Genomic DNA, 22,103 nt, shown 5'->3' on the forward strand with positions numbered 1-22,103 from the left:
ACTGATCTGTCATTCCTTCCCAATTAGATACACAGGATTTTCTCCCCCTCATGCTTCCACTTCCCATGCATATTTCCTCATACGATGGGGCAGGCTTTATGAGGTAATGTCAGCTCTAATTCCTCCTAAGCCTAAGCATTAACATATCCAAGGAATGCTGTAATAAAAGCTTTGTTTAAGATGGGTGTAGAAAGGAGAAACATGACATTGCCTGCTCAAACCTTTGAAAGCAAAGCCATTACAAGGACATTGCTCATGTCACAGAATGTGCACCACTTGCCTCAGGACTCTCTGGTCTTCCATGAACTTGTTGCTGTTGTCAGCAGATAAATCTGAAAAATGCTGGGTGGGGAGGGCGGCAGGGTTTTTTTAGGTGATCACATGATTTGCTCCTGTAACATTACTGTACATCTGACTATGCTTCTGGGTTAGCTAGGATTTTGTTGACATTGCTTAGGGCACAGTAAAAGTTCTACAATACACTGTAGAAGGGTTAGTGAGTGTTGAGTATAGTGGTTTTGTCCACTATGAGCAGGAGAGAGATCCCTGCATTCCAAACCTTCAGTCTCTTCTCTTCTAAGCGTGTTTTGTTCATGGAAAATGAACTAGTGAAGGGAGAGCCTTTTAGAGGTAAGAATACATGACAAGGAGAAGCTACTTGCAGCTGTCTTGCTTTTCAGTTATCAGATCCAGTGTTACTGTTTTTAAGTTCTGCAGACCAGGTCCTCAGCTCCACTTTGCTTCTGATACCAAGGTGTAGCTTTTTATTCAGTTCTTAGAGAAGTGCCTGGCTGATTCCTTGGGTAGGGTTAAGGCCTTGCTTATTTTGGCATTGGCAGGAATCAGTCAGTCACCATAATATGCTCCTTTTTATAAGGCAAGGATAGACTGTTCCCTGCTACCACTGATCTCCCAGGATGATCTGGTCTTCTTAGGATCCCTCTTCTATAACTGCTAGAGCAGGCACAGTGACATGATAACAGCCAGGGCTCAGGTCTTATTTCCAGAGGCCCCCAGGCAGCACTACATGTGCTGTGTGGGAGGGAGGACTGTATTGCCCTGCACATGGTGCTGCAGCCTCACTAACCTGTTTTTTCTTTAAGTGCATGCCACTGATTTTATTACTTTCTTTCTAATCTTCTATCTTCTGCTTCTTTCCAGTTCTCTGGTCTGTGTGCTGTCACTTGTGACCCCATCAGTTTGCACCTTCTTGGGCTTTCCTTTTTCTCCCTGTGTCATCAGTGCTCTTCCAGGACATGTGATGCGCCCCCCCTTCCCCCCCCCCCCCACCCAGCACACACCCCTGTGCTCTCTTGGGACAAACACACTGGGACCCATGCTACATAAGTGTTCTGGGCACACACAACCGCTGGCGTTCATGCCATAGGAAGAGTGTGATTAAGAAGGTACAGGCACATATCGAGGGAGGCAGGTTTCCAGCAAGGGCTATATGCATCTTGGCAGTTTTCCTACCATGCACATGCTATTTTATGGATGCACTCACCTCTTCAATTGCATGTGTTCCAAGGCCTGTGGCAAATAGACCTTTTGTAATGTGCTTGTCCATTCTGCTTCCCCTTTTCTCGTGGTCAAACAAAGGTGCATGCTAACAGGTGGTCAGATATATGTATGCAAATCTACACTAAGAGACTATCAACTGTGTGCCCGCACACTCACTCATGCCCTGTATTCCCTCAGTCTGCTACACACATACCCACTTCTTTGTAACTACCTCCTGGGCCTTTTCCATTGGTCTGCTGGGTGTTTCTAGTCCTCTCCTAGCCCGTGAGGAGGGCAGTCTCTAGATGCTGAGGCTCTGAAGGCTAATGCTTCTGGGCCCATCATCCCAGATTGCCCTCTGGAGGTTCCTGCTTCTTCTGCAGCAGTTGGTATTGGACAGGATCAGATATAGGAGCCTGTTTTAATCAAGGCTACCCCTATATCAGACCCATATTTCTCCTTGCCAGGGTATGTTCCTGTATCTGTTTCTTTCCCTGCGCTTGTCTGCTGCAATGTTCATCACCATCATCTCCTCTTCCTCCTCTTCCTCCTCTTCCTCCTCTTCCTCCTCTTCCTCCTCTTCCTCCTCTTCCTCCTCCTCCTCCTCCTCCTCCTCCTCCTCCTCCTCCTCCTCCTCCTCCTCCTCCTCCTCCTCCTCCTCCTCCTCCTCCTCCTCCTCCTCCTCCTCCTCCTCCTCCTCCTCCTCCTCCTCCTCCTCCTCCTCCTCCTCCTCCTCTTCCTCCTCTTCCTCCTCCTCCTCAGATCCTCAGCTCTTGAAGACAGTATTAAACAGTACGAGCAGGATCTGGCCAGGAAGCTGTACCAGTCCCGACAGTGGGCACCTGCTCCCGGGGCCAGGCCAGCTCAGATGTCTAGTCCAATGCAGAGTCACGCCTCAAGAATCCCTGGGTCAGGAAGCCAATCCAGGTGTGCACAGCCCCCTCCCTGCCAGCTGCATGCTCAACAGTCCTGTCTGTATCCCTACATCCTAACGCAGTGCTCCCAGCTGTGGCCTGCTAGGGGTAGGGAGAAAATTTTAGTGGTTGCTGGTGTTCATTTCCCTGAGGTCCCACAGACTACCGGCAGTTGTCTCAATGAGAATGAAGGGGGATGCTGGGTCTGTTTGATTGGGAGAAGAGAGCAGACATTTCTGAGGGCTGAGCCCACTTTTTCTTAGTTATTTCATAATCTCCTGATGGCTGAAGAGGGTTAAGATGCAACACACTGAGAACACAGAGGAGAGTAAAGCCCTGAGAATTAATCCTACTCATTCGAGCCCCTGCAGTTCCTTTCCCAGCTTGGGTTGCTCTCCCATCGTATATGGCACCTCTGGGAAGGCCTGCAGCTTCTCAGTGCGTTGATGCTTAGCTCTAGGCTCTGTCTGTTCAACACATATGATGGCATGTGTGTTTCAGGATGACAGCAAACCAAGCTGTTCTCCTCTCCTGCTTTGAAAGTCTGTCTGCCTCAGGGAACCAAGGGTCCTTAATGCCACCTTTCTGCACTCAGCCTGTTGACCGTGGTGCTAGGTGCAGAAGGAGGCATTATCTCTTATCAAGAAGGCAATGTCTGATGTCTTTTTCTCCCTCCCTCATTTCTGAGGCAGGATGAAATCCCTTGAACAGGATGCTCTTAAAGCCCAAATGGTTATTGCCAAGTCCAAGGAGGGGAAAAAACGCAGCACACTGGAGCAGCTGGCAGAGTCACCTTCACCTGTTCCTACCCCATCACCAACACCACTGGAAGGTACTGTATAGCTATCTCTATCTCTGAGAAAAAAAGTTAATGCTGCTTTAGCTTAACTTGCTTGAAAGCAGACCTGTTGAAAGCAATTTCCTCCTTCAGCCTAGATTGGAAGGTCCTTTGGGGCATATGACATCTCTCAGCATAGGGGATGGGCCTGATCTATAGAAAACGTGAGAGAACATCTGAGGTATGGTTCCAAGGAACCAGAGCAGAAATAAAACAAGCATCATGACTTTTTAAAAAAACAGGAAAGAGGCATTTGTTCTGAGAAGGCAGTGTCTTTCCTGAGCATAGTCTTTTATCACACTTAAAAGCTGCTAAATGGAAGGGGCAGATTCAGGGAAGTGTTGCACATAATACAGCCATTCACTAAATAGTGCTTTTCTGTCATCTTTTGCAGATTGCAGTCCCAGAAACATCACTTCACCGGGAAGGCTGGTATGACATACTTCTGCTTGCTTTTGTTATCTTGCCTATAATCCTGGGATTTCTTGGTTACCCAGCTTGGGTGTGAACTGTGCATCTGGGCCATGGGATCCCTACTTAAATACTTAAACCAGGTCTGGCTGCATGAATTGTGAAGAGGGCACAGTGGATGGAGCTCTGCCATACCCATTGCTAGAGGCATCCCCCCCTTTTTTACAGCTACGATGTAACATCTGTTTTCTGTTTCCCTGTTTTATTATTTCATCCTTTTCTTGGTTCTTCATCTCTGTGTTCAGAAAGCCTTTCACTTCAGAGACTCTGTCCCCTTGTTTCCTCAACAGCATAAAACTGAGAACTTCAGCCGAAATCAGCATTTTCCTTTTTCTGAGCACTGCATAAATGCAACCGGACATTGTTGCAGAGAATTGTCAAAATTAGTAAGACAGACAAACAGAAGAGTGGGAGCAGCTGCACTGAGAGGGGACCTGGTTTTGCCAACTCTGGATTGAAAACCTGACTGTGCTACAGCTATCAGGAATCTTGCCATGAATTTTCCCATGAAAATAGGTTTCCTACCTAACTTGGTGTGCATGTGCATTTTACTGGAGCACATAATGTTTTCTCTGCAACTTGGAACCCCTGTTCTGACACCAGAACAGCTAATAAGACAATGTCCCAGAGATGCCTCATTTTCAGAGGCTGTATCCAGGGACTCTTCTAACTGAGAATGATGCTCTGCTTCTGCTTTTATCTCTGCATAGATTGCTCAGCTTGCTGCTGGTTTTCTATCCATTTTTCTCCCCTTACTCTCTCTTCTCTGTTTCTTCTCTTTTGCTGTCCCTTCTAGTCCATGTCTGAAAAGAAGTTTGACTACCGGGAATTTGCTGCTATTCCTTCCTCCAAACCTGTTTACGAAATCCAGGTATAAACTGCATGCTGAACCGTCTGTTAGATTGGTTAGGGCTTGATTTGGTGGAAGTGCCTGCACATGAAGTGATGACCTTCAGAGCAGAGGTTGAATGATTTGAGGAAGTCCTCTTCAAAGGCCCTGTCTGTGTGGGATGCAATGACAACCAGCCATGCTGTATAACTGAGGGTTTATTGGAGACTTCAGTCAAGTGGAATTGTGAAAAAGTTGGTCCAGATGGTTTTAAAATTAATGACAAAAGCTTTGCAAATATAAAGCAGCTACATCTTCACCTTAATTGATCCTGAAATATTTTTAAGTTAAAGATGAGAACTAAAAGGGAAGAAAAAACTATAGAAATGATTGCCAACAAATTGCAAATTGGAGCAAATGTTAACTTCAAACTGGAAGGTATCCAGCATCCTGCCCAAGAAGCAGCTGTGGTGACAACTCTCATATGTTGTAACTCTGGTGTAGATGAACTGTGAAGTAATCATGTGGTAAGAGAACACCAAGTTTCAAGGGTGAGCGCCATGGCGAGGTTATTCTCCTTCCTAAATGAACCTAATTTCATTTAAGCTGCTTTGTCATAGAATCACAGAACAGTTGAGGTTGGAAGGGACCTCTGCAGGTCATCTTGTCCAACCCTCCTGCTCAAGCAGGGCCGCCTAGAGCCACTTGCCCCAGGATTGTGAACTGCCTGTCTCTTATTGTCTGGGTTAGTCATTAACTGATTGTGTTTGTGACAGCTGATTTGATTAGATACTGTATGTCTGTAATTATTTTTTTTTTTTTAGGTTTGGGGTTTTTTTTAGTTTTATGTAAAGACAATAAAGCAGATACCTGCAGTTACGTTTGTATTGTGTGTGGAGAGCTAGCAAGTACTGACATGTTGGACTTTAACTTGCTGTCATGACACAAAGATCCCAGGTCCAAGGTGTCATCCCCAAAGCCAGGCTGACTTTAGCAGAGTTGCAGTTTGAGGATTCTCAGGCAATTATTCATTATTTGATGCGTATTCTTGGCTGACTCCTTTCACTGGTGGTATTGCTTAGCCCTTGGTAGTCACTCATCTTTTTCTCTAAGAATCCCTCCCCTTTTGGGGTGTGCACCTGTCCAGGTTCTGTACCAAGTGAGTCAGAGGGCTGGCCACTCAAGCCCCAGTGGCAGCTCTGGATTACCCGAGTTTCCCCAAGCTTCTGCTGAGGCCACAGTGCAGCCCTGGGTCTTCATGCAGCTGAGAAGGTGCCTCCAAAGGAGGCTACACCTCCAAATCATCAGGCAGTTCCTCTGGACCTCTCTCAGCAGTGCAGTAATTAAGAGACTGTATTTTTTCCTGGCCATAGTCGCACAACTATGTCACTTACTTTGGATCAGTGCAGTGCTATTTGATGGGGCTGTGTTCCTCAGCAATGCATGCCAGTCATCACAGCCCCCTGTGCTCTGCTCTCTGCTGTTCATGAAGAGCATGACTTCTACCATACATTTGCTTTATTTCTAAAGCACTAAATGGGCTGAGATCATCTCCCCCTCTTTCCTGCCTCCTCCAATTTTGCTGTTTGCACAAAATAGGCAAGTTTATATGGAAATAAGGGCTTCTTGCACTCTTACAGCTGTGAAAGTTCCCTAATGCTTTCCATATGTGTATAGAGCCACCATCCTTTATCCTACAACTAAAGAAAAATTAAGCTACTCCTCACTTGTGCTCGAGCTGAGCAAGAAGACCCCTAAAAGATAGATTTTGATCAATAGTGGCCCGAACTTTCAGACAAGTTTGGCATTATTAAACTTGCTGAATACTGAGCTCTTCTGAAACCCTATCCCTACATTTGTATAGCTCAGAGAAGTGTTGAGCTCAGTATAAGTATTGTGTACAAACTTAGAAAGAATAGTAGAAGAAACAAGTGCAGCCACTTTTGAAGTAAACAGAATACCTCAACAGAATACTTTGACCTTTCTATCCTTGAAGCACTATATACAGCTAGATTAAATTCTCTATTTCAGTAAAATAAGTAGGGCTTGGGACATTTATGCCTGTCCCCAGCGTAGTGCTGATTTTCAAGCCACATTAACTTCATGACCATGAGCAAAGTTGTTTTCTTGTGGTGTTGTCACTCTGGTCTGATGAGCTACAGACAGCTGTGGTTGTTGGAATGGTCTTAACTTTGTGAAGGCTTTAAAATTAGCAGGAACTGGTGGAGTTCCATGATTATCACTTAGCCATTTCTCCAAAGCTGTCTCTGCCGTCTGTTGGGATGTAACTGCTTCCTATCCCACATCAGTTCTCTATACACACCTGAATATAAAGAAGAAAGTTGATTTTGCATAAGAAGGTAGGCCTGGGAAGAGTGCAGATGCAGAATTAGGATCCAGGACTCTCAAGGAAATGTAGCTCATGTCTTTGCACTCCTCCCATGTTTCTACTCATTTTCAGTAGTCTCTTCGCTTTCTGCCTTTCACGTTGCTTCCTATCCTCTCCTCCCTACACGCACAAAGTAGAAGGAGGAGAGCTCTGATGGGCAGACACACACCTCATCCTACAATTCAGGCAATGGGCTACTTGACTTTAGCACAAAGGATCAATGTTGTAATCATGTGCATTCACTGAGGGTCATGCCCCAGCTGCTGTATTACCAGCGCCTTTGAGGACAAAAGGTTCCCTGTAGTGTGTTGGAAGGCTGGAGGTGGGGAATTACCTGGCACTAGTGTTACAGAGGTGGATGCTCATGTCTTTTGTTCTCTTCCAGTCACCTGATGCAGCTGATGACCTCAGATTCACAGATGACAGAAATAACTCAGGTAAGCTCTTGGCCAAAGGAGTCGTCTTTGTACTACTTGCTTCCCACCACGGTTCTAGAGGGTTCCCCTTTGCCTGCTTGTGGAATCAACCCTGAGGACTTCAACTTCATGCTGCTTGAAGCAATGTCCTATTTTGTCTATTCTAGAATGAAACCTCCAAACTCGCCACGTTCAGTTTTGGGTAGGATATTTGCATTGTGCTTTAGTGATGGCTAATTTGCTGAGAATGGTGTGTAACAAGCATGCCTAGTTTTCTTCTGGTTTTGTGTTCTGGAGTAAAGAGTGGTAGTAGAATGTGGGTGGGAAGTTTTGGCCTTTGTCACCTGCTGTAAGTGGATAACGTCCATTGTTCAGGGTCTGCCTTGTGCCCCTTTTGCTAGAGCAAAGAGTCTTGCTGCCTGCAGGGGGCAGCTGCAGATAAATTCATCCTGGTTTGGGTGCTTGAGTACCCAGGTGACTCTCCAAGTCTACACTTGTGGATCTGTGTGCACGGTCACCTAGATAAACAGTAATTAAAGCTTTGACTGCTGTATCTCTTCAGGCTGTCCTAGCTATGGTATGTCTTTCTGTCCCCAACTATAATAGATAGGCTCAGACTATCTCCCGCTTCATTCTAGGTGGCTGCAGTAGTACTGTAGAGCTCAGCAGGGCCTGCCTGCTCCGTAGTAGTACTTCTGTTTCCTTCAGCAGTTGATGCTGGTTTTCTTCTACCTGTTTTGCAGCTATTTTCCCCCCCTTTATTTTACATGAGGAACAGTTTCTCTCTCAATTTTATCTTGGCAAATCTCTCTGAATAAAGGCTGCACTCCAAACAGCTGATCCATGTATGGGCCATTTCCAGAAGGAGGTTCTGCTGCAGAGATACTGAAGAAAAACTTACTTTCCTGAGAACAACATCTGTTCTTCATCCCTTGGAGTAAACCTCTCAACCCTGGGTTACTCTCTTGAGGTAGTCCATTCAGTCAGTGTACATAACTAGGAGGTCACTGAAGGGTCGGGAAATAATCAACAATTGCTTAGGGGCTTCAGACCTCACTATTGCCTGTCATTGGTCTGTTGGACCCTCAAATAGAATAAAAGCCATAAAGAAGAGAGTGTGGTGCTCTATCAAGAGTTTTTTAACCCAGTCCTTAATCCTTAAGTAATCCTTAAGTCACTACTGTATGAGGCTGTGATGTGTGTGAGGCACCAAAAAAATGCAGGTTTTCCAAAATCAGTTTGGAAGGCTAGCAGATGAAGATGCAACTAAGCTCTTCTGGTATGGGACAAAGCTGTCAAGGTTTTTTTACATCCCCCCCCCCAATCTCATTCTTCCAGGCCATGTAGCATTCCAGCCAACATATAGATTTTTATTTTTACATAGATTTTGGCAAGTTATAACATCTGAATGAGGAATTTTAAAAAATCCTCCTTTTCTGCATCAGTTCCAGCCTCCTGCTAGCCCTGCTTTTGTCTCTTTTCAGATATCCTTCTCAGAACATGTGGAGAAAATACTTGGAATAAAATATTTCTCTGGGAAAATACGTGAGAATTGGAGTGATTTTTACTTGCATTTTTCTTTACCATAAAAGGAAAAGAAAAGAAAACCAGTTACCAAAGATCAAAGAAGTATATGCTGAACCAGTTCAAAACAACACTATGTGTGTGCATTCTGCTTCCCCCCCCAGCTTCATTTGCAACTCCCAGCATTTCAGGCACCAATTTGACATATCCTATCAGGCCTTTCACTTCTGTGTGTATTAATACAGCTTTAGAGAGATCTAATTGCTACATTTAGTGACACCTTTTCTCTGTACACCTCCACACACACTGGGATTTTAATCAGAATTATCCTTGATCATGGAATTATGGCTTTTTGATCATATGGTAAACTCATAAGCGATTCCTAAACTTTATTACAACAGAAACTCCAAGGATATCTTACTGCTGACTGTAGGAAAGCATTAGCATATCTCTCTTCTGAACATCTTTCAAAGCACACCATTTTCTTGTCCATTGCAGATGGGCTCTAAGAAATAGTTCTTTCCATTCTCAGGTCTGACTTCATGGTCATCGTCTTTTAAATGTGTTTAAAAACATTTATTCCAAGGTGTTAAAGAGGCCATGAAGTTATTGAACTACATAATAGCATTTTTAGGGTGGAACCATGCTATGTGTTTGCTTTATGATGTAACTTTCCCAGTTCACTTAGAGCCAGAGTCTTTCGCTTTCCAATCCTACAACCATCAGGTTTCAGAAATACACCCTTGATAACTTTGTATTGCACTTATTACTGGATACCTACTTATGGTATGTAAGAAACTACTTTTGCCCTCATGGTCTTTGTCTGCTTGGGATGTCTAATGTCTACAGCAACTTATACAGGAAAGGTATCTTTTTATCCTACACTGGACTAATCACTACTGTATTATTAGTTTTGTCTAGGACTCAGCTCAGCAGCTCATACACGCATAGGAATGAAAGATGATCTCTCCACCTTCTTGTATTGTTAATTTATCCCCATCCAGCCTTTTTAGCCACATCCCTACTCCAAAGACTTGCATCCACCCTTTTGTTCTCCAGACTTCCATTTTACAGATTCTTTCCCACCAAAATGCCAAAATTTCACAAAACGAGAATCTAGATTCATGCTAGTTGCAATGCCTGTGCTCTCCTCCAGTATTTTCTGATTTCTCTCATAGGATAGGAAGCATGTAAGGGAGGCTTGTACTGGTTCAAAATATGCCAGTACCCTGTTTGGCTGGAAGTAAGTTCTTAGGGAAAGAAACAGAGAAAATGAGCTTGCGTAGATGCATATTCTCAATTTTCTGTAATCATCTATTAAGTAGGGATGTCTTGAGCCAGGTATTGTATCTAGATCATCAATGGAATGATCCTCTATAAAATCGTCTAGGTTTTTTTTTTTAATCTTTCATGACGCTTTGTGGCATTGAGTTCCATAATTAGGCATTTTGTTTACTTTAATTCTGCTTCTTTATAATTTCCTTGGGTCTTCTGGGATGCAGTGAATAACTATGCATTATTCACTCTTTCCGTACCACTCATGTAGGCCAGTATCATATCAGTTATCTTTCTTCCAGGCTGAAGAATCCTAGCTCTTCTTTGTGGGAATCATTCCCACACCCCTCTGGACCTCTTTTATTTCATCTGTGCCATTTTTAAGGTAGAGGAGGAGAACAGGGCTGCATGCAGTATTGCAAATGTAGGTATATGATGGGTTTATGCAGTGGCAGAAGGTGTTCTGTATGTTCTCCCATTTTTTCTGATGTCTAATCCTCAAAAATGAAATGGTATGGCTGAGAAGTGTGCCAGTGTTTTCAGAAAGCTCCCCCTAATGACTAGAGAATCATAATCTCATTTTAAGGATTTTGCATTTTATATGCGATCAGGATTATATTACTTTTATTGAGTTTAAACATCATCCGATAGCATAAAAATAAACTTACTAAGTCAGCACAAGGTTCTGGCTAGTCCGATATTGTGTCTGATGCAAGCCACTGGTGAATGCCAAGAAAAGAGCATAAAAGAAGAAAAGCATAAAGTGATTCCTTCCAGATTACTACTCCAGGCTACAACAATCTGTGTTTTAGCACTTTCTAAGCCAGAGGCCTTTAATTTTAGAGCTGTTTATTTCTTTCTTGAATCTATTCACATTTGCAGTAAATTTCACCTTTCACATCATTGCCCAGTCAACTCTGTAAAATCCTAATACCTTTTTTGTAGTTGAGTTTCATTTGACTACCCTGATACACAGCTTGGTATCATCAGCAGTTTCTCTCAATACAGTCTTCATCACTTCTACTCCTCATTAGTTACCAAATATTGACCCTAATACAGATAGCTGCTCTATGTTGTGATAGCAGGTATTATCTTCCTGCACTTTTTCTGTGTTTTAACTACTTACTTACCCCCTAAAGTACGTGCCTTCTTATCCCATGGCAGCTTGTTTTTGTTAAGAGCTTTAGCTGAGGAACAATCAAAAGTTTTTTTAAAAGTTCAGTATGCTGTGTTGAGATCACTTAACTTGCATGTTTGATGGCTCCTTTGGCAAATTCTATTCTAAGAGGGTCTAAAAGGAATGACTTCCCTCTAAGCCACATTGATTTCCTCTCCCACCCCCTCATCTGGATTTTTATCTGCATGTGCCCATGCCTTTCTTTTATACCTGTGTGCCTTGTTTGGAAGTCAGTCATCTGCTCACCAATCCCAGTATCCTTTCAAGATGTCAGATTTGTTGCCTACATTCATTTGGTTCTGAGGCCTTTTCAAACAACAGGTTAATGCTACGGTTAATAGTTCAGGAAGGATTCTGAATTATAACAGCTACTCATACTCGGGTACTGTAACAAGGCAGATACTGCATCTTGGAGTCTGGCTCTGGAGCAGAGGGCAGGCCACTGGGTACAGCTTAGCAGACTGTGCACCTTTGATCTGATATATCTTCATAGATTTCTGTATTTGAGGTTCTCTGCTACATTCAAAGGCTTTAGAGAGGCTTTCCAGGAGCCAGTTTGCACTTGAAGGGAAAAATCTGTGGTTTTGTGGAACTTTTTACACAAGTATCTCACAGTAGTTGTTCAAGCCAAATTATCGCAAAGGGCAGATGTTCTAGGTGTATGTCAAAGCACATCAGATAAGCTCTACCAGCTCCTTTCAGGAGGGTAAGGAGCTACTGTAACAGCAGTGTACTTTAGATGCAGAACACATCCTAAAAGGCTTGAGAGCAAGTTAACTGAGAGTCTGCTCTACCGGAGTATCATTCCTGGTGAGTTCCTTTGGTGAGGGACCCAAGTCACAGTCTAAATTTACAGAAAGGACTTAGTCATGTAACTTCAATATTAAGCAAGGCCAAAATGCTCACCTCTCTCATTAGCTACAGCATACCATACTGGCGGTCACACTGCTCTTTAGTGCATGCTACACTATTGAAACTAGTGAAATGCTTGGAGCACTAGCATACACCTGAGTCTTTTCAGTATACTTGATTTTTCGTAAGGCTTGGCACTTCCAATAATTTTCAGTGAATCACAGGTGTTAGGGGCAGGTGTCTTCTCACGCATGTGACTTCCTTCCCAGAATCCACAGTAGCCAGTACATGAGCTACAGATCACCTAAAAGTTCTGGGCACGGGATTACTGTAAATCACTAAGACTTCAGTGCTGTCTCAAATTCAGCACCTGGGTATACCCTTATGTCTATGTTAACTGTATCAGCTATACACTTAATCTTGCACTTTCTCTTAAAACTAACTTTTCTTGTCTACACAGTTCCCCAGGAGCAGGATGGGCAGCCAGAGGAAGAGGAAATGTTAGTAACACGTGATTCATCAACACCTACTTCATCAGCACTTGAAGAAATGGCCTTGTACAGCAGCAAACGCAAACTCCGACACAGCCGGCGCAGTTTGGAGGCTGCTGTCCCTACGTAGAAGATCTGATGCACCTGGGCGATGGAATAGCCCAGCACAGGGCTTTTGAGCTTCCTGTGCTCCAGGGACAGCACTGGACTGCCCACACTGCTGCCTCCTGGACTCTGGATGGGAACTGAGCACCCCAGGGAGCATTGTGGTCAACTAACTTCCTTTAAGGCTGTGAACCGCCCTCTTTTCTCACCCAATAATGCACTGGGGCATGTCCTAAACAAAATGGGACAACACTAGACTTATTGATGGCAAATTGAGAGGAGGTGTGGGTAGGACAGTGGGCAGCTGCAGCTTGTTAGCCTGTAAATATTGTGTGTGGGGGAAGGGTAGGACAGGGAGAACATATGAGTGTGAGACTGCGTTGGGCTCCAGCTGTTATTTCCTCAACTTGGATTTTTTAGTGGTTAATATGGGAGCTTCTACTCTGGTATGAATTAGAAGGAAGGTCCAGCCTGCCTTTGCTCCTATTTAATTTCCAGTCTTTTGCCAAAAAGCATCTCCTTCCACCTCCCGCACCGCGTCACCTCACTTTCTTTTGGGAGTATGTGGAAATGGGTAGCTTGGAGGCAAAAAAAGAAAAAAAGAAAAAAAAAAGAAAAGAAAAATAAAGGAATTTCAGTGAAGTGCCTCCCTCTGACACTGACACCTATGTGCTCAAGCAAAGACAACTGAATAAGCAGGAGCCTGTGCCAGCTCTGTGCCACTTGCCTCTGTGAGCGCAGCAATCTATCCTGTGTAGGAAACTGCTCCTGCCAGTGTTTTGTGCTATTCTGGGAGACAGGTACCTACCTAGATGTACACGTAATTGTGTGTATCTCGTGCATGCAGTGTGAACCACTCTACAAGCACGCTGTACTGAGTGTCAGAGGAGGCCAGGTATCTGTCTTCTGTCAGCACCATGACTGAATTGGTGAACTGGGTCAGAAATGAGAAAGGAGCCAAACAGCTGTAGCAAGAGTATAGCAGTGTGCATGTGTGACAGCAATAGAGAGCAGAATAGTTGGGGATTAGCATACGGTGGCAGAGATAGGAGGTGTAAACAGCAGATAAGATAGGGGGTTAGGATTCAGGAAATGGGGAAGGGTAGGAAGTGGCGTTGCTGGGGTCAGGTTAGGAGTAATGGGGTCTTACAGGTAGGAGGATACTAGTGGGTCAGTCCACTATGTTGCCTGCAGCTGTGAAATGAAATGTGATGTTATGGGGGTGCCCAGTGTGGGGCTCTCAAGGAGCACCTGCCAGGCAGGGAGCACAATGAAGTAGGATGGGTCTGGCCTATGCCTTGCAATAACTACACAATTCTACTTTTTGCCAACTTGTTGGCTTCAGGCCCCTTTCCATGTAGAACAGGGAAAATACATGCTTGCCCATGCAAGAGGAAAAAAATGAAAAAGGAGCAGGGGTGTGATTCCTGGTTTCCATGAGTGGAACAAGGGCTGTGAACAGATTCTGTATCAAGTGAGCTCTGCAGCTGTGGAGGAGACAGATGCTGCTTATAGCTCTGAAATCAGCCTCTGCTGTCCACTGCTGAAGTAAAACGTCCCTTTTTTTTTTTTTTTTTTTTTTTTTAAAATGCCTCTAATAGGGAGAAAGGCATCTGAGCTTGGCAGTAATCTGATCTGTACCCTGATACATTGGTGCTCTCTGCTGAACCCCTCCAGCAGTAAGACCAGAGTTGGACCTTAAGCCTTTCAGTGACTCGAAGTGGCTTGGGAGTGACAGGCACTTCTGCTTGTATATTTGCTGAATGAAAGAACTGGATGCAGTTTCTTTTAGTCAAGAATCTCCCTTCATGCCAAAATTCAGTGGATCATTTTAACTGACTTCGTATGTTTTAATTTTACAGAGCTTTGAAGGGGGAACTCTGATAATATCAAACTGCAGCTATGGCTGCTTCCATCATCAGCAATTTGAGCTTTTCCTTTTTAAATCTAATTTTAGCATTTGCTTTTTAACAAGAGCAATTTTGGAAACTATCCTGGATTGGTTTTGGTGACTAACTTGTGATTCTTTTTTTCTTTCCCTTTGCGGTACCTGGTGCCAGGCTCTGGGTTCTCTCCCATTCTCTCCTGAGAGACTCTGAGGGAAAATTAGCGCATCAAGACTGTAACTAGTGAAATTTGTACAACCAAAGAAATCTATTTTGTGGTTCAAGGATAATAAAGTTTACTTTACATTTTAGAAGCTTTAGTTAATGTGGTTTGCCCTGCGTGAAGTCTGCAATTTCTACATTAACACTTTGGTTCTTATTATTAGTCACCCTATAATCTAGCAAACATACTACTGATTTTCCTGCTTTTGTGTGCAGAAATTAATGATCACCTAAATCAATGCCAACTGCAGGAATATCAAGATGAGCACATGCTACTCATGTAAATTTGGTAGAAAACTGGCATCTATGCTGAAAGGGGAGGAAGAGAACCTAAACCAGCAACTATCAGCTCCATCTTTATGTAGTTTGAAAGGCACTCCTTATTTTGGAAGTAGCAGATTCACTCTTGGCGGGGTGGGAGGGGAGTAGAGGTTTCTGCTCCAGAGAAGCTGTAGTAGTGGGGAAAGGAACTGGGGACAAACAGGTGAGATGATACGTGTAGGATACAGTGGTTTAGTTATCACATTCATCACTGACACAGCATCCTGCTTAATGGCATACAAGAAGGAGGTAAATTCAGGAATAAGAAAAAAAGCTATAATGTGTTGTTCGGTGTTACAACCTTTAAGACAAGTATCAATGCTAACTGCAGAGAGACTCTAATTCCATCCATACAAGGGGTTGATTAGGCACAAAATGTACCTATGTGTTGTGGTGCCTGCGCACTTTGTGCCTGGGTCTCTGTCAGTGTGGTTTAATCCAGCAGGCAGCTAAACACCACACAGCTGTTTGCTTACTCCCCCTCCCCAGTGGGATGGGGGAGAGAATCAGGGGGAAAAAAAAAAAGTAAAATTCATGCGTTGAGATAAAGACAGTTTAATAGGACAGAAAAGGAAGGGAAAATAATAACAATAATGATAAAAGAATATACAAAATAAGTGATGCACAATGCAATTGCTTACCACCCGCAGACCGATGCCCAGCCAGTTCCTGAGCAGTGCTCACTGCCCCCTGGCTACCTCCCCCCAGTTTATATACTGAGCATGATGTCACATCGTATGGAATATCCCTTTGGCCAGTTTGGGTCAGCTGTCCTGGCTGTGCCCCCTTCCCAGCTTCTTGCTGGCAGGGCATGAGAAGCTGAAAAGTCCTTGACTAGTGTAAGCACTGCTTAGCAACAACTAAAACATCAGTGTGTTATCGACATTATTCTCATACTGAATCCAAAACACAGCACTATACCAGCCACTAGGAAGAAAATTAACTCTATCCCAGCCGAAACCAGGACAAGTCAGTAAAGGCTGCCCGATCTGATGCTGCTGTCTGCGGCAGTGAGGACCAGTCCTTTCTGCCACTGCTGAGCTCTGCAGTGCTTGCTTCTCCAGCCCGTTGCCTCATGCATGTGAGTGAGTTCATGGAGCACCAACCCTAAGGCTTTGGCTCCATTTGACTAACTGCCAGGGTTGTGTGGGGGAGTGTGTTTGTGTCTCTGTGTGTGTGTATGAAGGAAGACCTGGACACATAAGTCAGTAGGTGGCTGTTACAGTAGTAGCCTGGAAGCGATGCACAGCCTGAGCCCTGCTTGTCAGCTGATGTAATATGAAACAGTGATATCAGCAAGATCTTAAGCCTCTTGGCTTTCTTTACTTGGCTCTGCCTAAAAAAAAAAAAAAAGCTATTTTGTTTACATGATTAAAGTTTTTAAAAATATAGTTTAACTGGTAAAAAAACCTAACACACTTCATGTAACCCAAACAAGTTTTCCGTAGACTGGATCAATGGATGGCCACCAAGATGTGCCAGCACAGAGGAAGAAAAGCAGCCTCAGTGGGAAGAGGGCTGAATTCCTTTTTCTAGAGACAGTGTCATGCTAGACCTTGGCCTCATTCTCCATCCTTTGCAACTGTTGACTTGCTGGTACAGATGGAAAAGGGACCTTGGCATGTCACATGGTACCACAGGAACAGTCTTTTCTTAGTTCAGGTTGAAGGGTTCAAGAGTGTAAAGTGTAGACGTACACAGACTCAAAACAATATATTTCACAGGTCCTCTCCTATAAAATAAATTTTTGAAAAAATCTTGTTTTAATGTATTTTTTTTCTCCCCACTTAGACTGTAGTTTTCTTGGGCCAGGTTTACTACTTTGTGCTTATATGTTACCTAACACAACTGAGCCATGATTAGGACATATGCAATAGTTACCACTTGAGATAAAAGTAAACACATTCTCATAAACATCATCAGCATCCTTGTAAGAATTGAAGCAGGTCATTAGCATAATTTTTCTCAGATAAAAGCACATAGTAACATACAGATCTCATAAAAATGCCAGCCTGAAAGCCTCCCATAACATACCCAGCCATTGCATATACCTTGCAGGGGGGGGAATCTACACCCATTTATCTGCAATTGAGATTTCCCCAAAGGGTCCATGTTAGAGGCCCCATTTCCAGTTAGGGTATGGACAGGAGGATAGAGATGATTGCTGTGATGGAAGGTGGCCCAGAAGTCTTAACAGCAAGCATATTCAGAAGAGTTTCAGAACTAGAAAATCTGTCTAGCTGCTTCGCTTCTTATATGACGAACCTGCTGATGAGAAGCAAGGGAGTAGGGCCTAATTCCAAATGCTCTACTAGATGAAGGTCTGGAAAAGGTGTTCATGCAAGAGTGTCTGATTTATGATAGCTACTCAAGGTATCCACAGAGCTAGCACACAACCATCTCTGGTAAGATGTTGCTATTGGAATAAAGACTGAGTAAGACAACCAAAGAATATTTTTCAGAACTTTGTATCTTCCCTTGGTTTTTAGGTGTGCTGGGAGGATGCTCTTATGTCTTCATTAACTTAGGAAATTTATCTAGTTTGGAGATTTTACTATAAATAGGAACAAAAAAAACCAGTTCAATTTTATAGGGACAATGCAAAGATCTTCAAGGCTGCACAAATACAGAATAGAATACAACTGGCTAGGTAGAAGGTTTGCAAGAAAGAAGCTTGCAGCTAAATGCATTGTGTAGCAACAGTGAATCAAAGACATGCTACTGGGAGTGTAGAGGGGAAGTTAATGTCATATTGGGACATAGCTCTAGGTGCAAACTTGCAAGACATGAAGTAAAACCTGCTCTACATAATACTGATTTTTGTGCACTGTAGTTTTACTGGAGATTACTGCAGAGCTGACCACCATATCTTGTTAAAAGCAAATGGAAAGGAGCAAATTATATTGAAATATAGAAGACAGCAACGGGAAGGAACTACAGCAAGCTAAATAAAAAACACAGCGATGCATATAAAAAATTTTAAAAAGCAACTTGTTTAATGTGGCACAGGTATGTAGAGTGGGATGCTATCTGGTTTGTGACACTATCTGGTTAAGGGCATGTTTCAGCATGAAAGACTAGGACATGAAGTAAGGTAATAAACACCCAGATACACAGAGGAAGAAGAAGGAGGAGGAGGAGATGACAATGATGATTATACTTGAGAAGCATTGTAGGACTATGTAAAACTTATCATGGACTGTCTGGGGAAGGGTCAAAGGTGGAGAAAGGGAGGGCTCAAGGTATATCAAGCAAGAATGGGAAAATGGAAAGCGGGGACAGGGGGGATAAAAAGGGCTGGTCTTGTGTGAACAGGCCATTTGTATTGTTCTTGCCTATGTGGCTATTGCTTATGAGTATGTGATGCCTGGAAAGGTACTCCTATCTGTGTTTCTCTGCTGGTGTTTGGCTGTGTGTACACTGAGGATACGCTTTCAGCCTTGCTGCTGTCTGGAGACAGGCTCAGAGGACCACAGAACAAGCTGGTTCTAGCAGAATGGGCACTCAAGCCCACAGAATTCAGCTTCCCTTTAACAAATGGTCCTACGGGTAGTACAGCTTTTATAACACATTAGAAACAGAAAGCCTAATAGAAAGCTACTGAGACGAAGAACTAATCCAAGTTTAAAAGGGACTCTGTTCTTAAGAGACAGTAATCACGGAAAATCTATGCAACAATTTAAGCCCAGCAAGATCAAGATCAGACAGTATGGGGAAGAGCTACTGTCCTAAACCTGTCCAAACAAAGCAGAGCATTACTACTCTGGACTGATCTGATGAAATCTACAGTATTATCTAATTGAATAACATGTTACAGAGACCTTCTATAGAAAGCTGGTAATGAATCAGACTGTAAGTCAACAGCAGTAAAGATAACAGCGCCCTTCTACAAAGGGTAGTCCCAGCAAGAGTAATTTATGGCATTTATGTAGACCATATATTCAAACTAATTTTCCCCAGAAACGGGGAAAAAAAACCCAAACCACAACCCTACAATTATGCAAGGCATAGTAATGAAATCTTAGCCATCAAGAGCCTAGCTCTAAAATCTAACTTTCAAATAAGTATACATAAGTAGAGATGGAGACAAGTAATTTGGAACTTTAAAGCCACTTGAAATTTGGGATAACTACAAATCCTGAATCCTCACCTCTAACGAGCAGGGGGAAAAAAGAAGAAATTCTACACAAGGGATAACTCGAGCAGATGGGAAGGAATCTTAGTGCTAAGCATGGACTAAGGCTGCATTTTTTTTTTATTCATGAGATACTTTGTGCCCAATCTCTTACCCAGAAGCCTGTCCCTCAGGTCTTGCTAAATGCAAGCTTTCTTGGTTTCAGGATTAAGTCCTGTCTGGTATTGGTAAACAAGGTGAGGGATGGAATTCTTGTGCTCCTTCCCTGTATTTCCCTCCATATATAATGGTAGACAGGTGTCTTGAATACCTACAGGATTCTCTTCAAGGACTATCTACTAACAGATATAAGGTGCTATCATGGAAGCTGCAGATCACAACAAATTTACCCATGTGTAATCAGCTCTGAGAAACCTGCAACTTGGAAATACTTAGGATAACCAGAGGATGGAGAATGCTGTTTTTCAGTCTTGCCTACCTGCCACCAGCTGCTTCTGGAGACAACATGCCGGACTAGACGAATCTGTAGTTTTAACTCAGTACCACTTTCGCTACTGCTACTTGTGTTTTTAGTTGACTCTATGTTTACAGATGACATTAGTGACATACGTCGTAGATGAAGTAGTGAAAGATCCTGAAGATAGAGCATTGTAAGACCTCCACTGTGCTATAGCAGGCACTGCCACTCTACCACTGTAGTTTAGCTTGCCCATCTCAGGGCCCTAGGCAAAGCCACTTTACTGGCTTCCAGGTCAATGCTCTTTGAATATAGTGTGTTCCGGTAAATTGTGTCTTGACACCACAGGAAAGCTGCAGCTTGTCCAAATGGATAATAATCAATGGCCGACTGCATGTGGACAAAAAGCAGATATTGTCTTGCTAAGAAAAAATGAACTACCCACCTAACCAGAAATAAAGTGTCCTGTACCAAAGTCTGTAACAGGCCCCAAACAGCCTTCCTGACTAATGGAGACCTGGCATCATAAAGATGCAGCCCTTTCTGGTAAGAGCAAGTAAATGTCCCCTTCTCCACCATAAAGGGCCAATTCCTTATTTTCTGCAGTCAGACAACACCTGCCCCCACCCCAAGCTCATTCCCCATCTTTTTTTCCTCTACTTTTCTTTTTAGGCTGCATGGTAACAAAAGCACAACCTAATTTTGCATCTTGTACCAAAACCAAGCAAGGCTATAATAAGGCTATAAGTAAAGCATTAGTTTAAATCAACCTATTTCACTTTGAACTGAAAGCTGTCTATAAATAAGTGTTCATATCATTAGTATCTGTATCTTATCTGAGATAGCACTAGCAAAACATCAGACTGTAATAATATACTGCTATAGGATGGAGCCTCTAAAACAGCCTATAGCTGTTTCATACATGAACATGTAATCTTATCTCAAATTTCATACATATAAGAAATCAATAATAGAACAATTACTCTTATAAATGATAGATCTTTTCCCCCACCTCGTCTACTATGGTACACAAAACGTCTTCCTTATCGTGGCTGCTTGGAAGGTAGGCTGTCAGAGATTGTTGTTTTGGGTTTGTTTTTTTTTTTTTGGTCCATCCCAGAGGTCTCTTATTTTCTATATTAGTAGTATTGCGACCTTTCTGCTTGATGCAAGCTTGATGGGAGTTCTCACCATATACGGATATAATGACTTCAAACTCACTGTCTACTCAAATGGATTTTGTCTCCAACATCTTCAGTAGCACATCATCCACCTCCTGATTACATCACTCCATGCAGAAACTAGAATTCTGTATTCCATACAAAACAGTAACAATCAGGCTAAACTATGAACAATATTGCAACACCATATTGCACTCGGGCTCTTGCAGCTGCCCCTCTCTCTCCCTCTCCACACCAGGATGTGGCAGAAGGCACATGGTAATGTTAGTGCTGCCTTTTTTGGGCAGATGAATTCTGCAGGCAACAGAGCTTGAAGAACTATGGACTATAACCCAACATGAGTATGAAATAGCATGCTGGCAGACAGAATTTTACAAATATAAATGCAAGATAATGCTCACCAAAAGAAACAATTTAAGTTTTCACTGTGTTTATTCAGGAAAACTCGGACCTAAAAGCAGAAAGAATCATTATGCTCAATGAAAAAAAAATCTGTTAAAGTCCGGCATCGGTAGGTATCACTGGTATTTATGATACCAAGCACTACACTCCAATGACAGAATAGTTAGTTTTGGGATACTATTTCTATGACATTTCATCCTGGTGGGGTTTTTCTAAGGAAGTTAGGAAGATGTTAATGTCATCTAGTCCTAGAATGAGCACGGACATGGTGGTACCAGCATGCTTGATCCATCCATCCATCCCAGGTGTTCCCTTGCTAGCCAAGTTATACACTACCCGCTCTCCCTAGTCTTCCTGATTACAAAAGCAGATTTGACACGTGGTCAGAAAAACAGGTTTGGTCTATTGTCCTGCTGCAGTGACCAAATGCAGGGCTGCCTGATGGGTACCCCTGAATGGCCTTGATTACATTATTTGCATATCTTATGATCCTCTTCACCATTTCTTGACCATCCTTTTCTCTGCCCATCCCTCCTTTTCTTCATTTTGGTCTCCTCCCAGAAGAACAACCAGCCTCTAATTACTTCTCCTTTGGTCCCAGTTTTGCTACATTCATATCTAGATCTGGTACTTCTGGTAAGATTACCTACTTACCATACCTTTATATGGTATTACTGATATGGTGACCTAAGGACTTTTGGCCTAGCAAGACTCCAAA

At 43.1% G+C, this 22,103-nt stretch overlaps 1 protein-coding gene across 23 annotated transcripts in view; it reads left to right on the forward strand.

Moving 5' to 3' along the window:
• SCRIB (scribble planar cell polarity protein) overlaps positions 1-14,981 on the forward strand; it is a 127,289-nt gene extending 112,308 nt beyond the window's left edge. For 17 of the 23 annotated variants that reach the window (XM_076363647.1, XM_076363648.1, XM_076363657.1 and 14 more), the window contains 6 exons: positions 2,263-2,427; positions 3,107-3,246; positions 3,647-3,684; positions 4,520-4,594; positions 7,327-7,378; positions 12,646-14,981. In XM_076363647.1, coding sequence (XP_076219762.1) covers positions 2,263-2,427; positions 3,107-3,246; positions 3,647-3,684; positions 4,520-4,594; positions 7,327-7,378; positions 12,646-12,806 — 631 coding nt within the window. In that variant the 3' untranslated portion in view covers positions 12,807-14,981. Of the gene's footprint in view, positions 1-2,262; positions 2,428-3,106; positions 3,247-3,646; positions 3,685-4,519; positions 4,595-7,326; positions 7,379-7,524; positions 7,560-12,645 lie in introns of all 23 variants that reach the window. The other 6 variants (XM_076363655.1, XM_076363667.1, XM_076363663.1 and 3 more) reach the window with 4 other exon arrangements.
• The last annotated feature ends 7,122 nt before the right edge of the window (positions 14,982-22,103 follow it).

Source organism: Aptenodytes patagonicus, unplaced genomic scaffold (assembly GCF_965638725.1).
Source record: "Aptenodytes patagonicus unplaced genomic scaffold, bAptPat1.pri.cur scaffold_77, whole genome shotgun sequence".
Classification (NCBI taxonomy): domain Eukaryota; kingdom Metazoa; phylum Chordata; class Aves; order Sphenisciformes; family Spheniscidae; genus Aptenodytes; species Aptenodytes patagonicus.